The sequence below is a fragment of the Mustela nivalis genome (assembly GCF_964662115.1).
Source record: "Mustela nivalis genome assembly, chromosome: 14".
Lineage (NCBI taxonomy): Eukaryota > Metazoa > Chordata > Mammalia > Carnivora > Mustelidae > Mustela > Mustela nivalis.
Window position 1 is genome coordinate 20,418,019 of NC_139033.1, and position 24,867 is coordinate 20,442,885.

Here is a 24,867-nt window from a genome sequence, read left to right on the forward strand (position 1 = left end):
GCTAGGAAATTGAACTGCTCTGGGTACCGACACGAGACCCCTGTTCAACACTCCAAGAGGGAGGAGCGCGCACCTTCCTGGTGACCCCACCGCAGCCCCATCCGTCTCGGGAGTGCCTGGCTGCCATTAACCTGAGCTGGCAGTCCCGATCCGCTGCAGTCTGCGACAGCGGACCACGTCCCTGAACCCGTGTCCCTCACCTGCCCCGTGTGTGTGCCTACAGTGAGGCAGTGTGATTCCTAGGTGTTGCTGCTCCAGAAAGTAAATCATCTCTTCCGGGCCACTCCCCAGAGAAACGATGGACAAAGCGGAGGTGGCCCCATGAAGCAGTTTTAAAATGGGCCGAAGATTCAGATCTCCTCCTGACCAATTCCTAAACATGATGGTCTTCGGCATTAATTAGTATAACAACGTTTTCCCAGACGGGAGCCCGGCTGACTTGGTCTCGTAAGGGTCCGGCTCCTGCCTTCAGCTCCGGTCGCGCTCTTGGGGTCATGGGATCAAGCCCTGCACTCGGCTCCGTGACATTCTCTTTCCTTCTCCCTCGGCTCCTCTCTCCCCCAGTCCACACACACACACTATCTTTCTCTAAAGAAAAAAATAATTTCCTGTAAAAAAAATGCTCTGTGCTTCTTTAAGGAAGATTTATTTGAGAGAGAGACAAAGAGGGCGAGAGAGAACGAGCGGGGGGGGGGGCAGGCAGAGAGAGAATCCCAAGCAGACCCCTCGCCCCGTCAAGCGTGAAGCCCAGTGTGAGGCTCGATCTCATGACCCTGCAATCCCTCGATCCCTTGACATGAGCCGAAACCAAGAGTCAGACACTCAACTGACTGAGCCACCCAGGTATCCTAAATGCTTTGTGCGTCTTGGATAAAACTCTTTGAGCTGAAAGTCTGGGCTGACAACGTGAGGACTCCTGGGGGCACAACTCGGGAGGAGCCGAGGAAGGAGGTCGCCTCTGCTTCTCACAACTGCTGGCAGGCTCTCCCGTCTAGCAGAAAACCCTCCTGCTGCCAGTGACTGGCATTTGAGACTCAAAAGGGCTTCCGGGCCTAGAGCACATCTGGCAGCTTGGATTTGAAACTTGGACTTCTGGTGAACGGTTGATAGTACTGTCTTCACGGCCAGGGCCTCTATAGGGCACGCCTGGCAGCAGGCATGCAGACTGGACTCACCGGCTCAGTGAGGTCCCAGAACAACGAAGCTGCTAGCACGTCTCCTGTAAAGACACTTGGGCCAAGGCAGTGGGCTGTGCAGAAACAGGAGCACGGACTTGAGAAAGGCCTGCTCACAAGCAAGGCTGGCCCTTGGCTGGGGTCTAGAGATGTGGATGGCAGGAGCATTCCCACCATCCCAGATAAGAAAGACCGCCTGTGCCTGACCGATTTACTCAAGCCGCGTGGTTTATACCGAATTCCTGCTTCCTTCCGGGAGTCTGGCACCTTCGCGTGCACCCAACAGAGGAATGCCCCATGGCCTCTCCTGCCCTTCCACAGTAGGAACCATCTCACTTGTGTTCTCGTAACGGCTGCCGCGGGTATGCAGTGTGTCCTGTGGGAGTCCACCGGGACGGGCTCGGGAGCCGTGCCTCCGCTTTTTCCAGAATCACCCCAGTGCCTTGACTGGGCTATCTGTGTTCCGCGTCCCATTGCTGGAATAAACCATGGTCATGAGGAGAACTATGTGCTAAGTCCTGGTTGGGGGAGTCCTCCTAGGGAATCATTAAAACTGGAGGTGGTCTTAAAGGTCCCCCAAAACAGAGAGTTTACCATTTTTATAGTTCTCATTTTCATCTTTTGTTATTTGTTTCATTTGGGTTTTGCCTCAGAACGAATGTTTTAGCACGGCTACCACCCTTAGAGAATCACAGACTTGAAGGCATGAAGACCCAGAGGCCCAAGACGGGAGTAACCACAGCAGGGGAGGTGGAGACCTGAGGTGGGAGAGTGCCTCAGAGGAGCCTGGACTCTGGCCCCCTCTCACCCCGACCCCACACGACCCACGTGCAGGGCGGGTTTCTAGCACCCCAGCTGATGGAAGTGAACAAAGACCCCAACTGCACGGAAGACAGAGGTTGGAGTTCAACTTCAGCCCAGTGAACTACCAAGTAGAACAAAACCAAACACAAAACAGTACTCTTCAGAAGAACATAAGCCAATCCAGAGTGTCTACAATTTAGCATTAGAAATGTTGAGGACACCATCCCAACCTCTAGACACACAAAGACATAAGAACACAAGGTTGAGATTCAGGAAAGAATTTAATCAGGAAAGACTAATTCTGAGATGACCAGATATCAGAATTAAGAGACGAGAATTTCAAAGCAGTTTTAATATCTCAAAGAATTAAATGAAAAATTCTCCTAAAGAATATACAATGGGAAACCACAGCACAGAAAAATAAATTATAGAATTAAAAAATAGAGTATTTGAAATAAATTTATTTTTATTTAGCTTATTTATTTTATTTATTTAAACTTAACAGCAGATTGGAGATGACAGAACAGCGTCAGTGAACTGAAGAAAGACCAAGAGATAACGAGTCTGAAGGCACAAAGAGAAAGGATACAGCTGCATGCCAACTGACAGGGTATCAAGAGATCTAACATGCTCAAAACTGGGTTCCTGGAAGGAGCGGAGAAAGAATGGGGAAGGAAAACTATTTGGAAAAAAAAATGACTAAAAATATGCAAAATGTGCTGACGGCCCAGACAGATGCAAGAAGCCCTGAAAACCTCTAGATAGATGAATAAAATTTAAAGGAAAGAAAGAAAGTCCCATTGCTAAAAAACCAAAGAGAAATTTCAAACATACCAGAAAAAATAAATATTACACACAGGGAACAACGATCAAAATAACACTGATTTCTCATTAGAAATAATGGAAGCAGGAGAAGTGGAACAAAATATTTAGAGTGCTATGAGCGGGGGGGTCTGTCTTCCAAGAATTCAATATTCAGCAAAAATACCCTTCACAAAAACAGGAGAAATAAAGATATTTTGAGATAAATAAGAACAAGAATTTACTACTAGCAGACATACACTACAAGAAATGGTAACATAAACTCTTGAGGCCAAAGGGAAATATTATCCAGTACAGATTCAGTCTTTAGAAGGGAATGGTGAGGAACGAAAATAATACATAGCAAAAGAAAAACAAAAATGCTGTTTTTCCATCCAATTTTTCCTTAAAATACAGATAAAACATAGGAACAGGTCACATGCAGATACAGTGCACGTAAGACGCCTGTGAGCGCACAGAAAGGTGGAGACAAAAAGCGCACAGTGCGCCGTCCGCAGAAAGGCCAGGCGCGGTAAACAGACCCATCCGACAACCAGGTTCTTACGTTCCGTGTCAAGTGACACAATTCTAACTTTTCACAACACACTTTCAGTTAAACACGTATTAGGATCTCTGGCAACTACAAAAGAAACGCAGAGAGGTCTGGCTAAAAAGCCAATAGATGAAGCAAACAGTCCGTCCGTCTTCCAGACCTGTTGCGTGTTGTTATTTCGGCAACTGTGTCTTCTACGAGCTCGCCTGTCCACGGGATCTTTCCTCATAGCTTCTGTTTGGACTGTAATATCTCCTCAGATTTCTCAAAATATATTAGAGATTTGTGTTCCCTCTCTCCTACTCCTGGACACCCCGATTCACCCAGCCTTGTCTGATCGCCTCTGCTCGTGGGAGCCTCGAACGGCAGGCTGTAGGTCATGCTCGGTCACTTAGTCCTTCCCAGAAAACAAGCCACGGTCTAAAAATGATACAGCTTCCTTCATTTCTAGAAAACAACTATTCTGCTGTTTACATTGCATTTATTTCCTACTTTACTGTAGCTGAGTGGGGAGCACACAAATCTTCAAGTGGCTTAGGCTCACGAGTGTGGTGGCTGTACCAAGCCCAGAGGGAGCCTTCTGCTCTGCGGGCAGCAAATCCTCCAGGAGAGCTGACTGCGAAGTCTGCGTGCGCACCACCCAGGAGGAAGTACCTGACGAAATCAAAGAAAGTCACCGGAAAACTAACGGAAGAGAAGGTGCGACACAGACACCTCCTGCGGTCCTTCCTGACTCCTGCTAAGACAGGGCTCCCAGGCCTTCGATGGGCATCCGGCCCCCGCCGAACAGCGCAGCCCTCCGCGTCCTTTCCAGCCAGCTCTGGCCGTGTGGGGCGGAGGGCGACGAGAAGTGCTATGGCGGGAGGGGGGCAGTCACGGGGCGAAGGCAAAGTCACCGAACAATGATGACACAGCTGCCCGCTCAGCCTTAGACCACCCAACTCTGGACTGTCGAGGGAGGGGAAATAACTTCTCTCCTAATCTGTGGTGCATGGGTTCAGGAAACAGAAACCGCTCCCGATCTCAGGAACGGAGAGGATTTCACACATGGAGTGACGTCCTTCCAAAATTACAGGAAGGGGTTAGACTCCTGACAGAACCTCCAAAAATGACTCTCAGAACATAACCAAAACGGTCCTCCATGGGAAATACCTTTGAACAACTGAGTTCAAGACACATCCACTGAGTCCGACTCCAGGGCGCACAGACCACTGGCCACACAGCACCTGCCACTTCCGCCCATGACAGGGAGGGCGGGCCCTGCCAGCAGAGAGCGCCAACAAGGCAGAAGGAGTCCCTGTCCCCATTCCTGCCCTAGAAATTCTTCGCGAGTCTGTTGGACTTGGGAACGCTCATTCACACACCTTCATCAGGGCCTGGAAAACACAGACTGACGAATTTTCAATTTTCTAGAGAACAGAGACGCTGTACTGGATAGAGCCACCGCGGGTCTGCTACTGCCGTTCAGAGAGTAGACGTGAACTAATAAAAAGTTATTTTCAAGTTAATTAAGTCAAGCTGGTTTGCACAAGAAAAAGCACATTGCGTAATGACGTGGGCTTAGGGAAAACCGCAAGCATGATCAATAAGCAGCCAAGCGACTCCCGGGATAAGGTAGGGCTGAGAACCCTGCGTCGCTCGAACATTACCCTACCGGAGTGTTTCTAAAGAAATGAAGCTCTCGCGTGACAAACGACCTTTCGACCCACGGAACAACTCTGGCAACAGCCCTCATCTCTGCATGCACATGAACATTCAGAGGAACGCGTTTCGTCTAGTGTATCAGACATCAAATGACTGAATAATGGCACAATAATGAGATTGTCATTCGAAGCTTTTCACGATAATTTAAAAATCATTCTGAAGTTTTCAATAATGTAGGAAAGCCTCTGCTATTAGGTCAAGGGCAACATTTGTTCGCATTACTTAAAGGTCATTAAAATACATCCTTAATCATAACATGTGGTTCATTACAAATAAAATTGCCTTTCGTTCAATAAAACTAATTAAATGTAAATGGTATTGTTTACTGCTATATGGATCTTTTGAAATAAATCAGCAAGTCATGATTTATTGTGACCTCATTGTTGTTAATAAATTCGCCTGATCACAAAAGCCAGAGGCGCGTTTCCCGAATATCTATGGGCGCCCGCAAAGCACGTCTTCTAGCCGCCTGCACCGGCAGTGACGAGCCCAGCCCGCCGCCACAGGCCTGAGGCACCGTGACTGTCAAGTAGCTTGTTCCAGTTCTAACTGGTCACATCATCAGACCAGGGGCTCCAACGAAATCAGAGAGAGCATTCCTGGTGGCGCCCTTGGTTCTTGAGGAGCAGCGCGAAGGTTTACAGGCTGACTCCTCGGCGTCATGATGCTTGGCTGTTGATACGCACACTGGGAAGGACACGGAATGTCCCCAAACAGTTGCCTCTGAGACAGAGCAGTCCGCATGAGTGACAGGGGACGAGTAAACTAGTCAATGAAAACCAAATCGCCTGAATCCATACAGAACTCAGAGCTCTTTTTCCTACAAAACCGATACATATGTGCCAAAGTATATGAAGCTACAAATTTAATCTAATGAACCAGAAATTCACTTAAACTTCCTTTTTTTCTAGAATATACTGTTATCAGTTTTATGCTCAGATCAGAACGGAAAATGGTTTCATTTACTAGTTCCTTTACCTAAACGGTGACTCACACGATCGTAACATGCATCGTAACATGCAAAAATTACCGTATGTGAAGTATATGCTGTACCTTTGTAACGGTTTTTGAAGTTGATACACATCTGTCATTAATAAAGATGAAGAAAAGATCCTTATAATATGGAGCATAATAAAATGTCACTTCCTGTGGACCACAGCAAAGAGGACACCCGACGGTCCAGACGGTACGGTGGGATTTTGACTTCTGCTAAGTCGTAACTGACCGCTGTGCAGCTTTCAGGTGCACGACTGTGTGCACCTGCATACCTGCCCCTGTCGAGGACAGCGGCCAGCTGTGGGACAAAGCCACCAGCTCCCCTGCAGGGTGCCCAGCCCTGGCCTCCACCACAGGACGTTCCAAGTTCTGCACGACTGTCGACACCTCGGGGCGCTTACTCATTGGTGAGCTTGGGCTCTTCTTTCAGACACATTCGTTCACGCTCCCTTCCGCACTCAGCAAACTAAAGCTGCTACAAATGATCGCCTAGCGCCAGCCTTCCCACCTGTCCCACCCAGGGAGACTCTGACAGAAAGACTCGGGCCGGGGCCCCCATCTGTGCACGAGAGCAAACAGAAACCCTCCCCAGTCCGTGACGACTCATCGGACACCTCTCAGCCCTGGAGGGTCCGCTGAGAGTGCTTCCGAGAAAAGCAGGACACAAAGGAGAAACACAAAACTGTGAAATAGCAGGACCGACCCCTGGGTTGGCTCAAACCCCACCAGGAAGCCAAGAGGCAAGAACGTGTCATGATAAACGCGAATCCTCTTCACAGACGTAGGAGACTGTAGGCCAGCTGTCCTCAGTGACGCGGGGACAGCACAGCCTGATTTTGCCCCAAGAAGAAAAGCAAAGCAGACAGAAAGCACAGCCGGTCCGAGTGGATCTCAGGAAGAGCGGAGAAAGGAGGGGCCGGAGGGCAGGTGCGTGGGCGCTGGCACTGTCAGGCCCCTGTCACATGACGGGAGACAGAGGAGCCGCTCGCCACACACCTGCGTAGGAAACAGGAGGTCTGGCCAGGCAGAGTGCAACCAGAGAGGCCAACCCTGACCTCAGAGATGACACAGCATGGGGGACAGGTCAAACCCAACCAGCCAGTTACAGGCACCTTTGAACAACCAAGAATTTCTAAGGTTGTGCCAGAAAGATCAAGCCCTTGTACTAGGATTACACCAGCATCACAATAAAGGGGGCTCCAGGCCCTCCCCAATAAAGTTTAAGCACAAATCAAGTTTATTCCAAGCTGCTAAACTAAGAAAATCAACGGTTTTGAACAAAGAGAAAATACAAACACTTAGAATATTGAGCATTCAATAAAAAAATTACCATACATGCAAAGAAGCAGGAAATTGTGACCTGTAACAGAAGAATAATTAAAAACTTAAAAACTGGGCGCCAGGTGGCACAGTCAGTTAAGCGTCCGATTCTTGGTTTCAGCTTAGGTTGTGATCTCAGGGTCTCAAGACTGAGTCTCATGTGGGGCTCTGCACGCTTCCTCTCCCTCTACCCACCCACACCCCGCCCACACGCGCATACTCTCTCTCTCTCAAATCAATCTTGAAGCAAAAACAAAAACTAGACACAGACACAATGGAATTAACAGATAACAGAGACATAACAGAGACAATGGAATGAACAGATAAAGAATAAGTAGTATAAAATGCTGGAAGACTTAATGTCTAAATGAACACTGAAAAAAGTATTTAATTTAATTTAAAAAAAAGATTTAAATGAAAGTATGAACACATCAGGAAGGAAAGAAAGGTAGCTAAACAGTAATAAAAATGAGGGAACCACACGGAACTCCCAAATATTAAAAATATAGTATTTAGAATAAAAAATTTGCTGAATGATCTTAATAGAAGACTAGATACTTCAGAAGACAAAATCAGTAAATTCAAAAACAGAGCAACAGAAAGGACCAAATCAAGTCACAGAAAGTAAAGAGCAAGGGAGCTCAAAGACCAGTGGAATGACGAGTGGCATAACACACATACTGCTGATGACCCAGATGGAGGGTTTCAGCAGAAAGGCATGAAAAATAAAGCCTAGACATTTCTGAAATGGAGAAGAAAAAACCAAGAAACTCCAGATCAGAAAAGTCCAACAAATCGGGGTGCCTGGGTGACTCAGTGGGTTAAAGCCTCTGCCTTTGGCTCAGGTCATGATCCCAGGGTCCTAGGATCGAGCCCAGCATCGGGCTCTCTGCTCCGCGGGGAGCCTGCTTCTCCCTCTCTCTCTGCCTGCCTCTCTGCCTACTTGTGATCTCTGTCAAATAAATAAATAAAATCTTTAAAAAAAAAAAAAAAGTCCAACAAACCTTAAGCAAAACAAATCAAGACACATACACCAATTCCTGAAGAAGTCATCACACACACACACAAATCTTAAAAACGCCTGGAGAAAGAGACAGATAAAGAGGAGACAACACACAGTATAAGGCGAAACAAGGGCCGCTCTGATACGGCGAACAGAGACAAGGAAAACTGTCAGAAAAAACCTTAAAAACCTCTTCCAAAAATGAAGGTGAAATTAAGACATTTTTCAAGGAAAAACTTTCACAATTAATCTAGCAGACTTCTCTTACTAGACATACTGAAAGAAGTTCTTTGATTTAAAGGAAAAATTAACTGAGAGTTAGATCCACATTCAGGAAAGAAGACTCCGAAACTGTGTAAATGTATAGAAGTAGAAAAGAGGGTTTTTATTTTTTTAATACCTTCTTAACATGCTTGACAACTCTTTTTTGGAAGATGTGTTTATTTATTTTTAGTCGGGGAAGGTAAAGGGAGAGGAAGAGAGAATGTCAAGCAGACGCCGCAGTGAGCAGAGAGTCCGACGGGGGCCCACTCTCATGACCCCGAGACCGTGACCGAGCTGAAATCAAGAGTCAGATGCTTAACCGACTGAGCCACCCCGGTCCCCATGTTTGACTACTTTAAAGAGAAAAATATATATATTCTACAGTGTGGCTTACAACATGCAGAAGTAAAGTATATGACACAACGACACGACAGAGGAGGAGGACGTGGAAGTCTAACTGCAAGTTTCTTAAATTATATACAAAATGGTATAATACCCTTTGGAGAAAGATAACAGTAAGTTAGTAACACATACTGGAAACCGCAGAACAATCACTACAAAATAGAACTACCAGTTAGAGCCAGTAATAGTAATTAAAAATCTAAAATAATACCTAAAGATGGAAAAAAGGAACAAAGAGATGAGATAAGTAGAAAATAAACAGCAAGATAACTGCCTTTAACTCAACCATTATTAATAATTATGGTAAATGTACTCACTAAAAATGGAACAACCGTCAGAGTAAGTGAAAAAACAGCATGTGCTTGGGTTATGGTAACAGGAAACCCACTTCATACATAAAGAAACAGACACAGTAAACATACAAGCACAGAAAAAGATAGGCCGTGCGAACACCAATCAAAAGAAAGCCAGAGTCACTATATTAGGACAAAGTAGAGGTCACAACCAAGAACAACCAAGAACACCCCACAAATACTGAGCAAAGTTCAGCTCATCAACAGGGCAGGAGAATTCGGAGTGTGCACGGACTCCGGAGAGGTGCTTCGACGTACACAGGACGACTGACAGAACCCAGGAGAGAAAGAGTGTATCTTCCAACTCTTCCTTCACTAATTAAGAGAACAGATGGTAGAAAGCACCTAAAAATATACAACACTTAAACCACATTTTCCACCAACCTGACCTGATGAACACTCAGAGGCTACCCACAGAACAGCAGAACGCGCTCTGGAAATAGGCCAGAGCCTCCTCCACTGCGGCTTTGTTAAGAGAAGATGTGAGCTGCCGGGGGAGATTCTCGGTGTTGTGACAGATCGCTGACAGTGCTGGGATCTGGTAAATACTGTTCTCGCTAATGCCACCTCTTGCCTGTTCCCCAGGAACAAAGGGGCACTGGGCGAAGACCACACGAGGTGCCTGACAGTGTCCGCTTCCTTCCCTCTCGGTCACAAGACACAGTAAGATTCTCCCTCCTCCTAATCAAAGAAGGTTCTCTATTGTCCCAAGAACAGCAGAGTCGACGTGCCTGTCTCCAAAAGGAGGCTAATTTCATCTAGTTCCACAATCTGCCAAAAGCAATGGAAACCAGCCTACCACCGAGTTAAGTCGGTTAGCAAAAATATACTCGTTTGTGGACTCATTTAATCCTGCCAAAAGTTCTCAATCTTAAAGATTACTCAATCGCAAGGTTTAAAAGTAAAAACCAGGAGGAAAAGGAATGCAAGAGAAAAGAAAAGAGGACAAAGCGTCAGGCCAACAGGAACACTGCAAACCACACCGAGAACAGGTCACGTGCCAAGACACCACAGAAATTATTCTGCTGTAATTTTCAATGACCCTTTGTTAGCAGTAAAAGAAGTGTGTGTTTTTTTTTTTTAAGATTTTATTTATTCATTTGACAGACAGAGATCACAGGTAGGCAGAGAGGCAGGCAGAGAGAGAGGGGGAAGCAGGCCCCCCGCCAAGCAGAGAGCCCGATGCGGGGCTCGATCCCAGGACCCTGGGATCACAACCCGAGCTGAAGGCAGAGGCTTTAACCCACTGAGCCCCCCAGGCGCCCCTAAAGGAAGCATTTTAAAAAATCAGTACATTTAAGTCAGCTGCCCGGGAAGGAGCGCGACCGGCGAGACGATGTTGTAAGCCACGCGTACTCACCCCGAGGGCCGGCAGCCTCTGCGTGCAGCTCACCGCCACCTTCGGCTTCCAGTCGGTCTCACCATCAAGCTGATCAGTTCGAATGAAACATGAACCTGGGAAGGAGACACGAAGATTCCAGAGTTACGGGTGCTTGAAGGCCACAAGTGTGCAGCACAAGGGACGAGAACAGCATGTTGAGGAATCTGCATCAACAAAAATCCTCAAAAGCCTTTATATATTTGATTCACAAACAAGTGTGCTGAGAAGATACAGGTCACTAACTAGTCACTTACCTGCTATGTGGTGTCCTTGCCTACGGAGGCTTAATATTAGTAAGTGTTTTACTTTAGAAAAACTACTTTGATCATTTGTAACTTTAATTCATGTTTTAGTAATGAAATAATAATACACAAAAATACCCACGAGTGCGCCATAACTCTGCGGATAAATCATCTGATGTGCCGCCGTAAAATGTGTGTTCAGTAAGAAAAGCCCAGCGAAAGTGCCAAAACACAGGTAAGATCTACTGCCATACGAACCTATCAAATTCGAAACATGAATAAATATTAAGTAACAAAACTCCACGCACCCTTTGGCCACACTATCACACCACTTCTCAGAACCTATCCTAAGACAGAACAGCCAGGACACGAAGTGACACACACACACAAGATGATCCAGCACCAGGACTGGTCGGAACCCAAGGCTGAGAGCAGATCGTGTGAGAATCAGTGAAGGAAAGCGCACGCGAGCAGCCGCGTAAGACAGACAGGGTGGAGGGCAGAGCCCAGACAGGAGACAGGGAGCGAGATGGGGAGGGTGAGGGGAGGGAGATGAGAAACACCTTAGTGTTCACCCTCCACGATCTGCGGGGCGTACATCAGTAAGGGAGGGAAGCAAGATGCCCTGCCACAAGTACCACCGTCCGCGGAAGAGCCAGGCCGGGCCGGGGCAGGGGGTTGGGGGGAATGTGTGGGTGTGGCCACGGGGGTGACCTCTGCAGAGGGAGGAAGGTGGGAAGGGGCTGTTTTATACTGCTCCCTCTGAAATCACACATGCTTTACAGACTGGGAAGAGCCAATTACATCAAACTTTTAAAAAGCAATTGCTAAAAACAAGCATATAAAACAAAGTATTAGTGTCATCACCACATGAATTCAAGTACCTTAATAAAATTGTCACAGAAAGCCTACAAGCATCTGTACGTCTCGGTGACTCAGGACAAGTACCCTGTAAACAACTTCGAGACCCCCCCCCCCCCCCAAGCACGACTATCACAGGCCCTCCTTACTCTGGTCTGGAGTTACCCCCCAAATGTACACGCTCAAGACACCACAGCCGAGCCTTGTCCGCTCTGGGTACACAGTCCTGTCACTTCATCCGCAGGCGCTCCCCGGTCTGCGTGTCACTGACTGCGCACTCACGATCCAGGCCAACAGTCTCCCCTTCCCCTATGGGACCTGGGACCCTGGCTCCTGCACCCAGAGCCCAGCTCACACTCCGAGGACCTTCAGCACTGCTGCCCAGCTGCCACCGGAGGCACCATGTCCAGGCGCTGCTCTGCTTGGACACCAGCAGCCTCTGTGCTCAGGGCCCACATCCGTGACCGCGGTGCCGGCCGAAGGAAGTGGGAGAGTCCATCTTCCCTTTTCAGCTTTTAGCTAGAATAAACGTCAGCAGAGGCCTCTGTTCTTTGGATTCGGTCTGGTCGCCTGCTGAAAGTTCCTGTAAGAAAGCACTGATCCCTTCTGTGATTCATCCAAGAATGAATGAATGAATGAATGACTCATTCATTTCAAGACAACGAGTTGCCCCCCTGCCACCCTTAGGAGAAACCCAATTAGGCCTCTGTGTGTGCGCGTGCGCGCTCACCTGTGTGTGTGCATGCCGCGTGAGCTGCGTGAGCGAGAAGCTTCCCCGCAACACCACTACTGTCACGACTGACCCACTGTCGGGGGAGAGGATCTGACTTCCGAGTCACCACACCATAAAGGTGAAGACATCCAGCGTTCCCCAGAAATCAGTGTGCGCATGAAGAAACAGGGCAGCGTCACTGCATACTTATAAAGGGGGAAAAGGGGCGCCCAGGTGGTCCAGGTGGTCGAGAATCTGCCTTCACTAAGGTCCCGATCCCAAGGTCTTGGGATCAAGACCCACACTGGGCTCCTTGCTCAGCAAGGAGTCTGCTGCTTCTCCCTCTCTCTCTACCCCTCACCCCTGCTTATGATCTGTCTCACAAACACACACTCTCTCTCAAATAAATAAAATCTTTAAATAAATAAAATAAAGGAACAAAAAATATAAACAGACACTGTCTCTGGAGAATATGTGATGTCGGATCTCCTAGACAAAGACAAGGCTGAAAGATGCTCAGAAGCTGAACAAAGATGTAAGGAAAGTCAAGAAAACAAATTATGAACAAAATGGAATCAATAAAGAGGGAGAAAACAGTAAAAAGAAGAAATCCAAGAACTGACAAGTATAGTAATCACAAGGAACAGCTCCCTGGAGGAAGCCACGGGCAGAAGGAAAAACCAGCAAACCCGAAGACAGGACAGAAATGGTCCAGCCTGAGGACGGGAGAGCAAAAGAACTGAAGACCGCGGCGAGACGGAAGGGCCCGTGGGCCTCACCGCCTGGGCCGGCACGCGCCGTGGGAGCCCCGCAGGACCGGAGCCGAGGGCGCGCAGAGACGGCCTGGAGAAGCACTGACCGCAAACGTCCAGCCGCGGTGAGAGACGTGCCCGTCAGCATCTAAGGAGCCCAGAAAGGCCAAGTCAGAGGAAGTCTGACCCACTCGGAGACGCGCTACACCCAGACTTTCAAGACAAGATGTGCCCGGGTGAGGGAGGGGTTGTGGCGGCCCCCAGGCATCGGCCCGGCACACTAGCTGATGGGGGCAACTAGCTGCGGCTCCCTTATCCTGGCTCGTCAAAACCGGGCAGAGCCCCTGCCTCTGAGCAGGAGCTGGTGAGCAGCAGGGAGGCCCGGTCCCCCGGCCTGGGGAAATGAGCGGCGAGCACCATCTTGCAGGGTGACGCCTCGGCCTCAGTCTGGCGGGAGCAGGGAGATGAGGCCAGCCCCTGACTCCTTGGCCGCGCCGGTCGCAGTAGAAGCTTCTTTCCCGTGGAGTCAAATGCTACAGAATCCATCTGTTCCTACCGAGAAGATCTCTCAAAAATATTAAAACAATTACTCTCAAGAGAAAAATAACTGAACACTTAGGGATTCTCTTCAATGACAACAAGAAAGTTCTCTAGCGTTTTTCAACCAGGAGAGATTTTGCACCCTGGAGGGCGCTTGGAAACGTGTGGGCACACAGCTTTTAAACCTGGCAGGGAAGGGGCTGCTACTGGTATCTAGTGGCCTGAGGCAGCAGTGCTGAGCCCCCAGCGCCTCAGAACCACCCCCCCACCCCGGGAAGAGCGACGGGTCCCCATGTCAGCAGGCCCAGGAGAGGCCCCTGTTGCGGAGCACGGCAGGAAGAGCCGGTCTTGGGCAGAACACTGGCTCTGACCTCCCTCGGCAATGCTCCCCGTCCAGCTGCCTCGCTGCGCTCAAGTCGTCGTCTGCACGGCGGGGGGAGGGGACCGGACCGACCCGAGAGCCGTGTGGACACCACAGCCGCGTGGAAAATCCACTGCAGCCGGCCTCGAGCGCCGTGCGCCAGGAACTCCCTGGGCTGCCGCTTTCTCAAGTCTGGGGAACTACTGAAGGCAGCCGTGTCAGGATGCACCTCCCCAGAGCCCAGGCCAGGACTCCCCTCACACAATGTCCTAACACGACAATGGGTCTGTGCCAGCCACGTTCTCCCTGCGGCCCTCCGGAGGAACTGCTGTTCTGCACGCACCAGGAGCCTTTTCTTGCTCTCCTACTACTTCTCCCACCAGCCAATGCACTTCTAACCCATCACAGCTCAGGTCCTGCAACGTGTCCCTGAGAGTCCCGCACCAAGGACGCCTCCAACCCTGGCAGCTGTGCTGTGCCGCGGGCACCGGTGCCGCCAGCACGATTCTAGGAGCCTCCAGAGCCCTGCGAGACGACTCTGAGTCATCTCCCGTACGGAAGGAAGTGTTTGCAGGAGACCTCTGTCTGATTCCACGTCCTCTGAGAGACACCGCTCAATACGAAAATACACTCCGTTGTGCATTACTTGTCGGAAGACCTACCATGAGGAGAGTATTTTACACACTGCTTTCACTAACAAGGAGTACAAGAAAACTTGCAATGGATGTTATTTTACAGTTGAACAAATTTCAAAGTTGATTTTACTCCTCTTAAATACCTGCATGTTTACATATGTGCATGTGTGGGCCTGTGTGTGTTCTGATACGGAAGCTAGCACACAGGGACCGGGTTAGATTCTGTCTGACACGTACTTTGAGACGTCAGTGCCAACAGCTCTGCTCCCGGTCTGCTCTCTAACACAGAAAGCAGGAAGAAGGGAACCTCCTACACCGCAGACATCCCACGCTTCTCGGGGAAAGCAATGCCGGGCTCTGGAAGCAATACAGCTGTCTTCAAAGAGGACACGCTTCACTCCGCTGTTTTAAAAATTCAGGGCAACAGATCTAGGACTTACCCTGGAGCACAGCTTGCACTGCTAGCCTCGCAGTAACGGATCGGATTTAAACAGAGCAGGAACTGTGGCGAGAGCAGAAGTACGGCCAACGTACCGGACCTGCTGACGTGCCACGGCCGGAGCCAGCCACATGGGAGGCCAGCGAAGGCTGGGCGAAACTGAATTATTAAATCGTCTGCTTCTATCCCGTTACAGACTTCTTATGAATACTTGATTTTATTTTCTATAATTGACAAGAGCTGACAGGAAAGGACAGGTTTAATGACAATCAAATTAAGATCCACTAGGCCACGTGTCACACAGGAGAGCTGTGTCAAGTGGTGCTGAAGTGACGGATGGGACACGGCGCGGCTGAGCACTACGGAGCCTGTCATACGCCGTGACGAGCTCTCCTGTAGTATTAGAATACCGTCTGCAACAGCGCACGAGTCCAATAGCTCTGGAAGAGACGGGGACAGTACGTGCCCAGCAAAAGAAAAATAGACATTGACTTTGCATATGTAATACCAGGTCGTTCGCCATTAAACTTGATTCCTAAATCATTTATGTGACTTAATGACTCTGCATGAAATTTTTAAGCTGCTGGGAAGATGAATAGCACCAGGGAGAGAATGTGGTTGAGTACAGTGTCATTTACCTACCTCTGCCCCACTAACAGGTGACAGCTGAGCCATTGTACTATGTCCCAAACACTTCAACTATAATGTCATCACTTAGGAGGCAAGTGAAAAAGATATTGGCATTAATAAGAGATTGATGAAAATCAGTTCTAAAGCATTAATTTCTCTTAATACCACTAAAAGGATTGTGTGCATTCAGGAGATATTTGATCTGAATTAAGAAACCGATGAAGCAACTGATTAATTGGAATCGAAGCCCTCCAAGCCGGGACCCGTTGACTGCATCCGCACTCTGGACAATTGGATGCCGGCCCCGCAGAAAGCCCTGCGTGGCACCACAGAGCCTCCCTGAGCTGCAAATGTCCAAGCTCGGACACACCTCAGAGATTTAAGACTTTTATACTGGATAGGGTTTGAAGATTTTTATTTAAGATTTTATTTATTTCTTTGACCAAGAGAGATACATCGAGAGGGGGAACACAAGCAGGGGGAGCAGGAGGGGGAGAAGCAGGCTCCCTGCTGAGCGGAGAGCCCAATGTGGGGCTCGATCCCAGGACCCTGAGATCATGACCTGAGCCAAAGGCAGAGGCTTAAGGACAGAGCCAAGCAAGTACCCCAAGATTTTTATTTTAACAGACAATGCGCTATCAGATTCTTCTGAACTGAAACTGAAAAGTAATAAAATAATACCAATAGTGTCAGCTGATATACAAAACTTCTAAATATGTGTACTTTTGAAAAAGAGACAATTAAAAATTTTAAATAATCACTTAAGGTTGCAGAAACAGAATTTCCAAAGCTAAGAATTCCTGATTTAAAGCAATACTATGACACATATTTTATCCAGCTGGGAAGCTATTTGGTAAATTTTAGAAAAAGAGGAAAAACAGCATGAAATAGCAATCTGACATTTTAGCATCTGTATATCTACAATCAGTGATGATTTTAACAATTTAAATTTGATAGAAAAAATAATAAAACTGAGAAATGTAACAGAACTGTAAGCTTAGGGGCACCTGAGTGGTTCAGTCAGTTAAGTGTCTGCCTTTGGCTCAGGTCATGATCCCATGATCCTGGGATCGAGTCCCGAGTCAGGCTCCCTGCTTGGTAGGAAGCCTGCTTCTCCCTCTCCCTCTGCTGCTCCCCCTGCTTATGCGCTCTGTCAAATAAATAATATTAAAAACAAACAAACAAGAAACTGTAAGCTTGAACAGACTACAGTAAGGTCCTAAGTCAGATCCAATAGTATAGCATACATGCCACTATATACACTTTTTTTGGGAACAAGGTGGTAATTCTTAATATTCTCAAAGACAGGGGCGCGTGGGTGGCTCAGTCAGTTAAGCATCTGCCTTGGCTCAGGTCATGGTCCCAGGGTCCTGGCATCAGGTTCCCCATCAGGATCCTCGCTCAGCGGGAGCCTGCTTCTCCCTCTCCATTATCTCCACCCCGGCTTGTGCTCTGTGTCAAATAAATAAAAATCTTTTCAAAGAATTAAAAAAAAAGATTCTCGAAGAGATCTAGGGCCTCCAAAATATTAAGTATCATTACACTAAAACACGTCCCTATAACATGAAAGCCAAGGGAAAACTAGAGGGAAAGAAAGTGTTTTTTTTAAACCTCATTGGTTTAGATATAATGTTATTGATCCAAAGCTAATATAATACAGAGTATCTCATTTGCCTAATGCTCTAATATTCTATCTCTGTGCTGCTGCTGTAAGTTTCTCAGAGGCTGAGAACCAAAACTGCTGTTCCTCAGGTGACCTTCAACAAGGCCTTCGTAAGTTGTTCAGCCTTCAGAATCCTCTAGAAAATGGAGAGTTCTCATGATCTCTCAGTTTTAAAGGGCTGGATTTCCTTCTTTTGTCTTCTAACAAAACCTTATTTCCTTTAAGTTAATTATCTGAAAACCATTTCCATATTTAGGATAATATTCTTTTTTTTTTTTTTTTAAGATTTTATTTATTTATTTCACAGACAGAGAGGCAGGCAGAGGGGGAGGGGAAGCAGGCTCCCGGCTGAGCAGAGAGCCCGATGCGGGGCTCGATCCCAGGACCCTGAGATCATGACCCGAGCCAAAGGCAGAGGTTTTAACCCACTGAGCCACCCAGGCGCCCCTAGGATAATATTGTTAATCTCATATATATTATACAGTCATTAAGAGGGCAAGTAATAAAGAAGCATGTCTCAAACGCAAACATGCCAGCTATTCATTATACTGAATTCCTTCAGAAACAAAGACAAACACCACAAACAAGTGGGTGATGTAAGCAGAGATGGAAATGTAAAAATCTCCGAAAATCCATTTCTCCATAACTGTAAGAGAGAGAACATCGGTAAAAAGAATCAAAAGCAACTTTTTTCAGAACTCTGGAGAATCATCAAACACCTTCATCAACCCCAGGTGCATTTACTCAAGAAACATGGCTGGATCAAGCTGAGCGCGAGCTGTGGGGTACTCTGACTTCTCCCACTCCCAAACCCTCTTCTTCCTACTCCTCGGTTCCACAGCAGCTGAGAACACGAATACTCCAGCATCCACGGATGGGGACAGTCAGGCCTAGAGTTTCCCAAGTCCATGCCCAGAGAACCGTGATCACTTGACCAAGTACGGCTTTGCCTGAATTTGACCTGACCCAGAGCCCGTTTATTATAACTGTTTCCTTTGAACTGTTTGTTAAAAAACAATCAGTGGCAATTGTTTAACACCACAGCTACCTCAGCTGGTGATAAAACTGTGGTAAACAAAAAACTTACAGAAAACAGGGAAAATTAGAAGACTTGAAGGAGGCTCTGAAAAATTCTAACACATTCCTGGGAGTCGGAAAGCCGCCTGCCTGTGCAGAGCTGCACACACGCCCAGGAAAACCTGAAGGCTTAACCCTCTCACGCCTGGGCGGCCCTGAAGCTCTACACAGGCAAGAAATGAAAGCAAGAGCTGGAGCTGCGCCGCCGCTGGGACGGAACATGGGCGACCCCGGGAGACCAGCGCTTGAGGTCTGGGACTCAAACGCTTCTCTCTGAATCAGCTACAAGGGAAGAGGAGGGAGCTCTGTCCCACACAGTCGGTCAAGAACCTGTGTGGGAAACCACAGTCTTCAACAGAAGGCTTCGAAGATCACCCTCGTCCTGGACACCGCGCCGGCGCCGGGAAGGTCAGAGTTGACCGCTGCGAGAGAGGTGGCGACCGGGCCTGGAGGCGGTCAGCCGGCTTCTCCTGGCCAGACCTCAGGGCACAGCCCATCTCACTGGACGGGCAAGGGAGTCTACTGTGTTTCTGAGAAGAAAGTGAAACGGACTGAAGGGGAGCTCTCCAGTCAGCTCCACAGACGGACAAAACTGCCCACTGAGGAACACGGGAGCCAGCAGGTGTACCAGGCAAACTTGACTATTCGGGGTCCTTGGACTCTTCTCCTGCTAATGCAGCCTCATCTGACGAAGTAAATAACCGTAACTACTACAGTTGATGAAAAAACATTTATTTTCTTTCTCAGGATATCCCTTTTAAAAAATGCTGTTTACACCTGGAGAAAAACTAAATTAACAACTCTAGTGCCTGGATGGCTCAGCTGGAAGAGCACGCAACTCCTAATCTCAGGGTCAGGAGTTCGAGCCCCGTACTGGGTGTAGAGATTATTTAAAAATGAAAATAATTAATTAATTAAAAACTTTAAACTTTAACTTTGTGCTTTCTAGAGCTTTCACCATACTATAGGTAATAATACATATGTTGAATTTCCAATAAAAAATAACATGCTGAGCTTTCCATAAAAATATTATCCATTTATTCAATAGAGTCAGAAACACAAGGCAAAAGGAACTTGGGCATTGCCTGATAAACCTCTCCATTATTTTAGACGTTAAGAAAATGTGTGACCATGTGTCTACATCATATAATTAAGAATTGGCCAAAGCAGACTAGATTTTGGGTTTCCTGATTTCTAACACACAGCTCTTCTCCTAGATATGAGACTTCTGTCTCATTTCCCCTTTCCAAACCTTCTTCTCACTGGGCAGAGCCCAGGTCATATAAATACCATTTACCCCATGAAGCCCACTTCAAGTCACCTACACACTGTCTGTGTGACTTACACTATCTGTATAGTCAGAGCACTACTGTCAGCGGCTGTATATCCACACACAAGTGAATCATAACCTCTCTGAAGGGAACAACTCAGTCTCGCTCCCATGTCCCAAGAGACAGACAAGTTGTGGCTGCCAAACAGTAACAGTAAATAAACGTTTGCTGATTTAATAAAACTGCAAATACAGAATAGCAATCAAATTTCAAGCAACATCATCATTTAATTACTTAGGTAGCAATATAGCTTTCAATGAAAGCACTCATTTGACTTAAAGGTTGTGATAGGATTATACTTTTAAAAACAAACATACACAGTAAAGATCATATTAAATATCATAGCTAAATGTGATTTAGAATTAATTCAATGTATTATCAATCGAAGAAAACTTTTATAACAATAAATTTAACTTTTACCTTTCAAAGCGAAAAATAAACTAAAATACTAAATGACCATCAATTTAAATACAAATGAAAATACCTGCTTTTTCTGATGTCCTAAGAAATACCATGTCCGATGGAATTCTTTGATTCTGCAGAAAGTAATATAAAACACTAATTACCTATATGCAAATTTATAAAGTAATACCATTCCATTACAAAGTAGAAATAGCTAGCAAAAACTAAAAAAACAGTTATAATTAAAATTTATACTGAGGCAATTAACAATAATTTGTATAATTTGTAAAATTAATTTAAACTAATTTTTTAGTTGGACTTTTTTACGATTCTTTCCCCTATTAACAAACCATGAAAACAGCATTTGTGATGACTTGAAAACTGCTCCATTTCTGAAAAATGTTAAATATTGGCTTTTCTGTGGCCTCTCTGTTGACTAAACTCATACATACAATATAGCAGCTTTTGTCCTATAAAAAATTATGTCCTCCCTAGTAGAGCAAATAGCCCTGGAAAGTGAGAATAGGATTCTTCCAAAGCCTAACACAAAACAGAACACATCATAAATAAAACACTTACTAAATGTTGACTAAATGAATAAATGTACAACTGAGCAAACAAACCAAAAAAGCCCTACAAAGCTGAGAGACAGTCTCTCGTAAGGCAGAAAAGAATAAAACCTCAAAGGTACCTGTAGCATATAAACTCATGTAAGTATTCGCTATTCATACATTTAACCATTACTAATGTTTTTGTCAGCTGGAAAAGCTGTATCAAACTAAAGAAAAAGTATAGAGTAAGAATACTTCACACAATTTCATAAAGTATGCATACAGTTTTAAGACCTCAGTAAAGATTTACCCACACACGATAAAGAAATGGATTGCTTGTCAGTAAGCAAGTAATACAAACAAACATATGTCGTTAAAGGTAAAAACGAGATGTTGTGGGATAAAGCTACCTCTTTCTAACATGAATGAAGAAGGGTCAATTATTAAGATCTAAAAAACTCTTCAGTCAAAACAGAAATCCCAGGGGCGCCTGGGTGGCTCAGTGGGTTAAACCTCTGCCTTCGGCTCAGGTCATGATCTCAGGGTCCTGGGATCAAGTCCCGCATCGGGCTCTCTGCTCAGCAGGGAGCCTGCTTCTCCCACCCCGTCTCTGCCTGCCTCTCTGCCTACTTGTGATCTCCGTCTATCAAATAAATAAATAAAATCTTAAAAAAAAAAAAAAGAAATCCCAATGGAAATTAGAAAATGCTTTTAATGGAATGATAACAAAAACTCAATTTCATGCAGCAAAGTGTGTGAAACCATTCTGCCAAAGCCAGAGGAAAATGTATATATTTAAGTGCATACAATATATAAAGGAAGTTAAAGCACAAGCTAAATATCCAATTGAAAGCAGAGGGGAAAAGCCAATGAATCCCAAAGAAAGTACAAGGATGTAAGCAAATATAAAAACAATTGGGTGGCTCAGTTGGTTAAGCCACTGCCTTCAGCTCTGGTTATGATCCTGGAGTCCCGGAATCGAGTCCCGCATCAGGCTCCCTGCTCCGTGGGGAGTCTGCTTCTCCCTCTGACCCTCCCCCTTCTCATGCTCTCTCTCTCAAATAAATAAATAAAATCTTAAAAAAAAAAAAACTAATGGCCCAGAAAACAAGTGTATAAACACAAGTAATAAACAGTAATAAAGTATTTTTCAGATACGCTCGTTGCAGCAATAAGAAAACTGAGATGAGACTGGAACTCCTAAGACAAGGAAGTCAAGTTCTCTCAACGAAAACTAACAAACATTACTGAAAGACATTATATAAAACCGAAACACACAGAACACATCATTTTCCAAAATCAGAATGCAAAGATGTCACATGCCTATCAACTGATCTGTATTTTTAACACAAACCCAATCAAAATCTTAACGTGTACTTTGGGAGGAACTGACCAGGTACTCCTACTATTTAGAAGAAAACGTAAAAGCCAGGAATGAACAGGACAAATGGGAGAAACACGGAAGGTGGAGTCTATAATGGAACAAAGCTGAAATATTAAACCAGAGCAATTAAGACAAGACGGTACTCTACTAAAACAGGTAATTATACCAATGCGATCTCAGAGACTCCAGAAGGGAGGCCATCCAAAAACGGACGCCAGATTAATGAGGAAGCGTGCCAGTGCAGAGCCATGAGGAACCTGCGGTCTTTGCAAGAAACTTAGATATCACATGAGATGACAGGAGGCGATCAATACTATCAGTCAAAACATGAGACTCTGTTCCAAAGAAATTCTGCTTCTAAATATCAAAGTCAAAACTAAAAGCCCTAAAAGTTACTACAGAATATTTTCATAACATTTTGGTAGGGAAGGATTTCTTCCCCACCAAACCTAACGAGACTCCTCCTTCTCCACAAACAAAAATTAAAAAAAAAAACAACAAAAATCCCCAACTAACCATAAATGAAAAGACTAATAAGGTAGACTTCATCAAAATTAACAACCTGTCTTCAACACAGCACACCAGGGAGGAAAAACTACTTGTGACATTTAACTAATGGGAAATTCTCAGGCAGAGTACATAAAGGCCTATAGACTATTTTTTTTTTTAAGATTTTATTCATTTATTTGAAAGAGAGAGAGTGAGCATGAGGGGGAGGGTCAGAGGGAGCAGCAGCAGACCCCTGCTGAGCAGGGAGCCCCATGCGGGACTTGAGGATCAAGACTTGAAGGGGGTCGCCCAACCAACTGAGCCACCCAAGTGCCCTCTGTTGCTTATTCTTAACAGTAATTTTATTTGTAAGTATTTTATTCCTTCTAATGCTGTCATAATAGAATTTTTTTTCTTGATCTCACTTTCAGACCATTACTCTTTATTCCCTTCCCATTTTATCCTGTGAAGCACTCATCAGTTTGTTTGAACTAGGTGACTTCAATCACTGGATGCTTTTTATTTTTCCCTCCCCTCCAGACAGCGAGCCGCACAGCGGCAGACACCTGTGCTTCCTTAACATGATACACCCTGGAGTGAGGTGCACCTGCCTCTCGGACTCGCACCCATTCAGGATACCTGGCTGGTGTCTGACACGGGGCTAGTACGAATAACCCAGGCAATAAGCACTCACATATAGGCTTCTGTGTAAACTTGTATTAATATTTTTGGTGATAAAAGATCCAAGAGTTCCACTGGTGGGTCATACAATAACTGTGTATTTAATTTTTCAGAAGACGATCTAATGATCTTCCAGAGTCAGTGTCACCGTTGACGCTCCCACTAGACACCCACCCACGAGCGACCCACGTCCCTCACATCAGTGCCAGCATGTGGCACTGTCACCCGTCTTCACCGCAGCCCCTCTGCTCCTTGTGCACTGGCACGTCATGCCTCAGTCTGCGTTCACGGAGCACGAATGACGTGGAACATCTTCTCATGTGTTTATTCTCCATCTCTACTCATCTTTGGAGAAATGTCTCTTACATCTTCCGTTCATTTTCTAATTTGATTTTTCCTCACTGTTCAGTTTGTACATATTCCAGATATAAAAATCGTTGTCTGCTATATGGTTTATAGCCCGTGTTTTCATTGTATCTTTCATAAGCACAAATCTTTTTTCTTTTAATGAGATGCAATTATCAGGGTTTTTTTTCTTCCATGCATTGTGCTTTTGGTGTTTAAGAACAATTTTCCTGCCCCAGATTCTGATTATTTTCTCCTACATTTTTTTCTAAGTTTTAAACTTCCACAATGTTCACTTAAATCCATGATCTACTTTCTCTTAAATTTTGTTAGTTGACATGTAGTACGATGTTGGCTTCAGGAGCAGAATTCGGCTATGTGTCACTAACACTCAACACAGTGCTCATCACAAGTGCCTCCTGAATGCCCGTCCCCCACCCTCCTCCCTGCATGGACCTTCGGTTTGTTCTTCATTGTTAAGAGTCACTTATGGTGGGCGCCCAGGTGGCTCAGTCAGTGAGCATCTGCCTTGGGCTCAGATCACAATCCCAGGGTCCTAGCACGGAGCCCTACACCGGGCTCCCTGCTCAGCAGCAAGTCTGCTTCTCCCTCTCCCTCAGTCCTCCTTGTGCTCACTCCTAATAAATAAAGAAATAAATTCTTAAAAAAAAAAAAAAAGTCACTTAAGGCCTGTTTCCGTCTCCTTTTCTTCCTGCCCTCCTTCCCACGTGTTCATCTGTTTCTTCAATGCCACGTGAGTGAGATCACATGGGGTTTGTCTTTCTAGGAGAGCCTAGACGTCCGTGATCTGGTGAATAACGATACGGGATGTGTGTGTGTGTGTGCAGGAATATTACACCGCCATCAGTGTGTGTGTGTGTGTGCAGGAATATTACACCGCCATCAGTGTGTGTGTGTGTGTGTGTGTGCGCGCAGGAATATTACACCACCATCAGTGTGTGTGTGTGTGCAGGAATATTACACCGCCATCAGTGTGTGTGTGTATCTGTGTGTGC

The 24,867-nt window shown here is 46.1% G+C and overlaps 1 protein-coding gene across 5 annotated transcripts in view; it reads right to left on the minus strand.

Moving 5' to 3' along the window:
- Positions 1–24,867, minus strand: part of ATP9B (ATPase phospholipid transporting 9B (putative)) — a 219,959-nt gene that overhangs the window by 131,036 nt on the left and 64,056 nt on the right. For 4 of the 5 annotated variants that reach the window (XM_082699939.1, XM_082699936.1, XM_082699938.1 and 1 more), the window contains 2 exons: positions 20,484–20,535; positions 10,736–10,830 (listed from right to left, as the gene is read on the minus strand). In XM_082699939.1, the coding sequence (XP_082556065.1) occupies positions 10,736–10,830; positions 20,484–20,535 (147 nt within the window). The remainder of the gene's footprint in view (positions 1–10,735; positions 10,831–20,483; positions 20,536–24,867) is intronic. The other variant, XM_082699935.1, reaches the window with a different exon arrangement.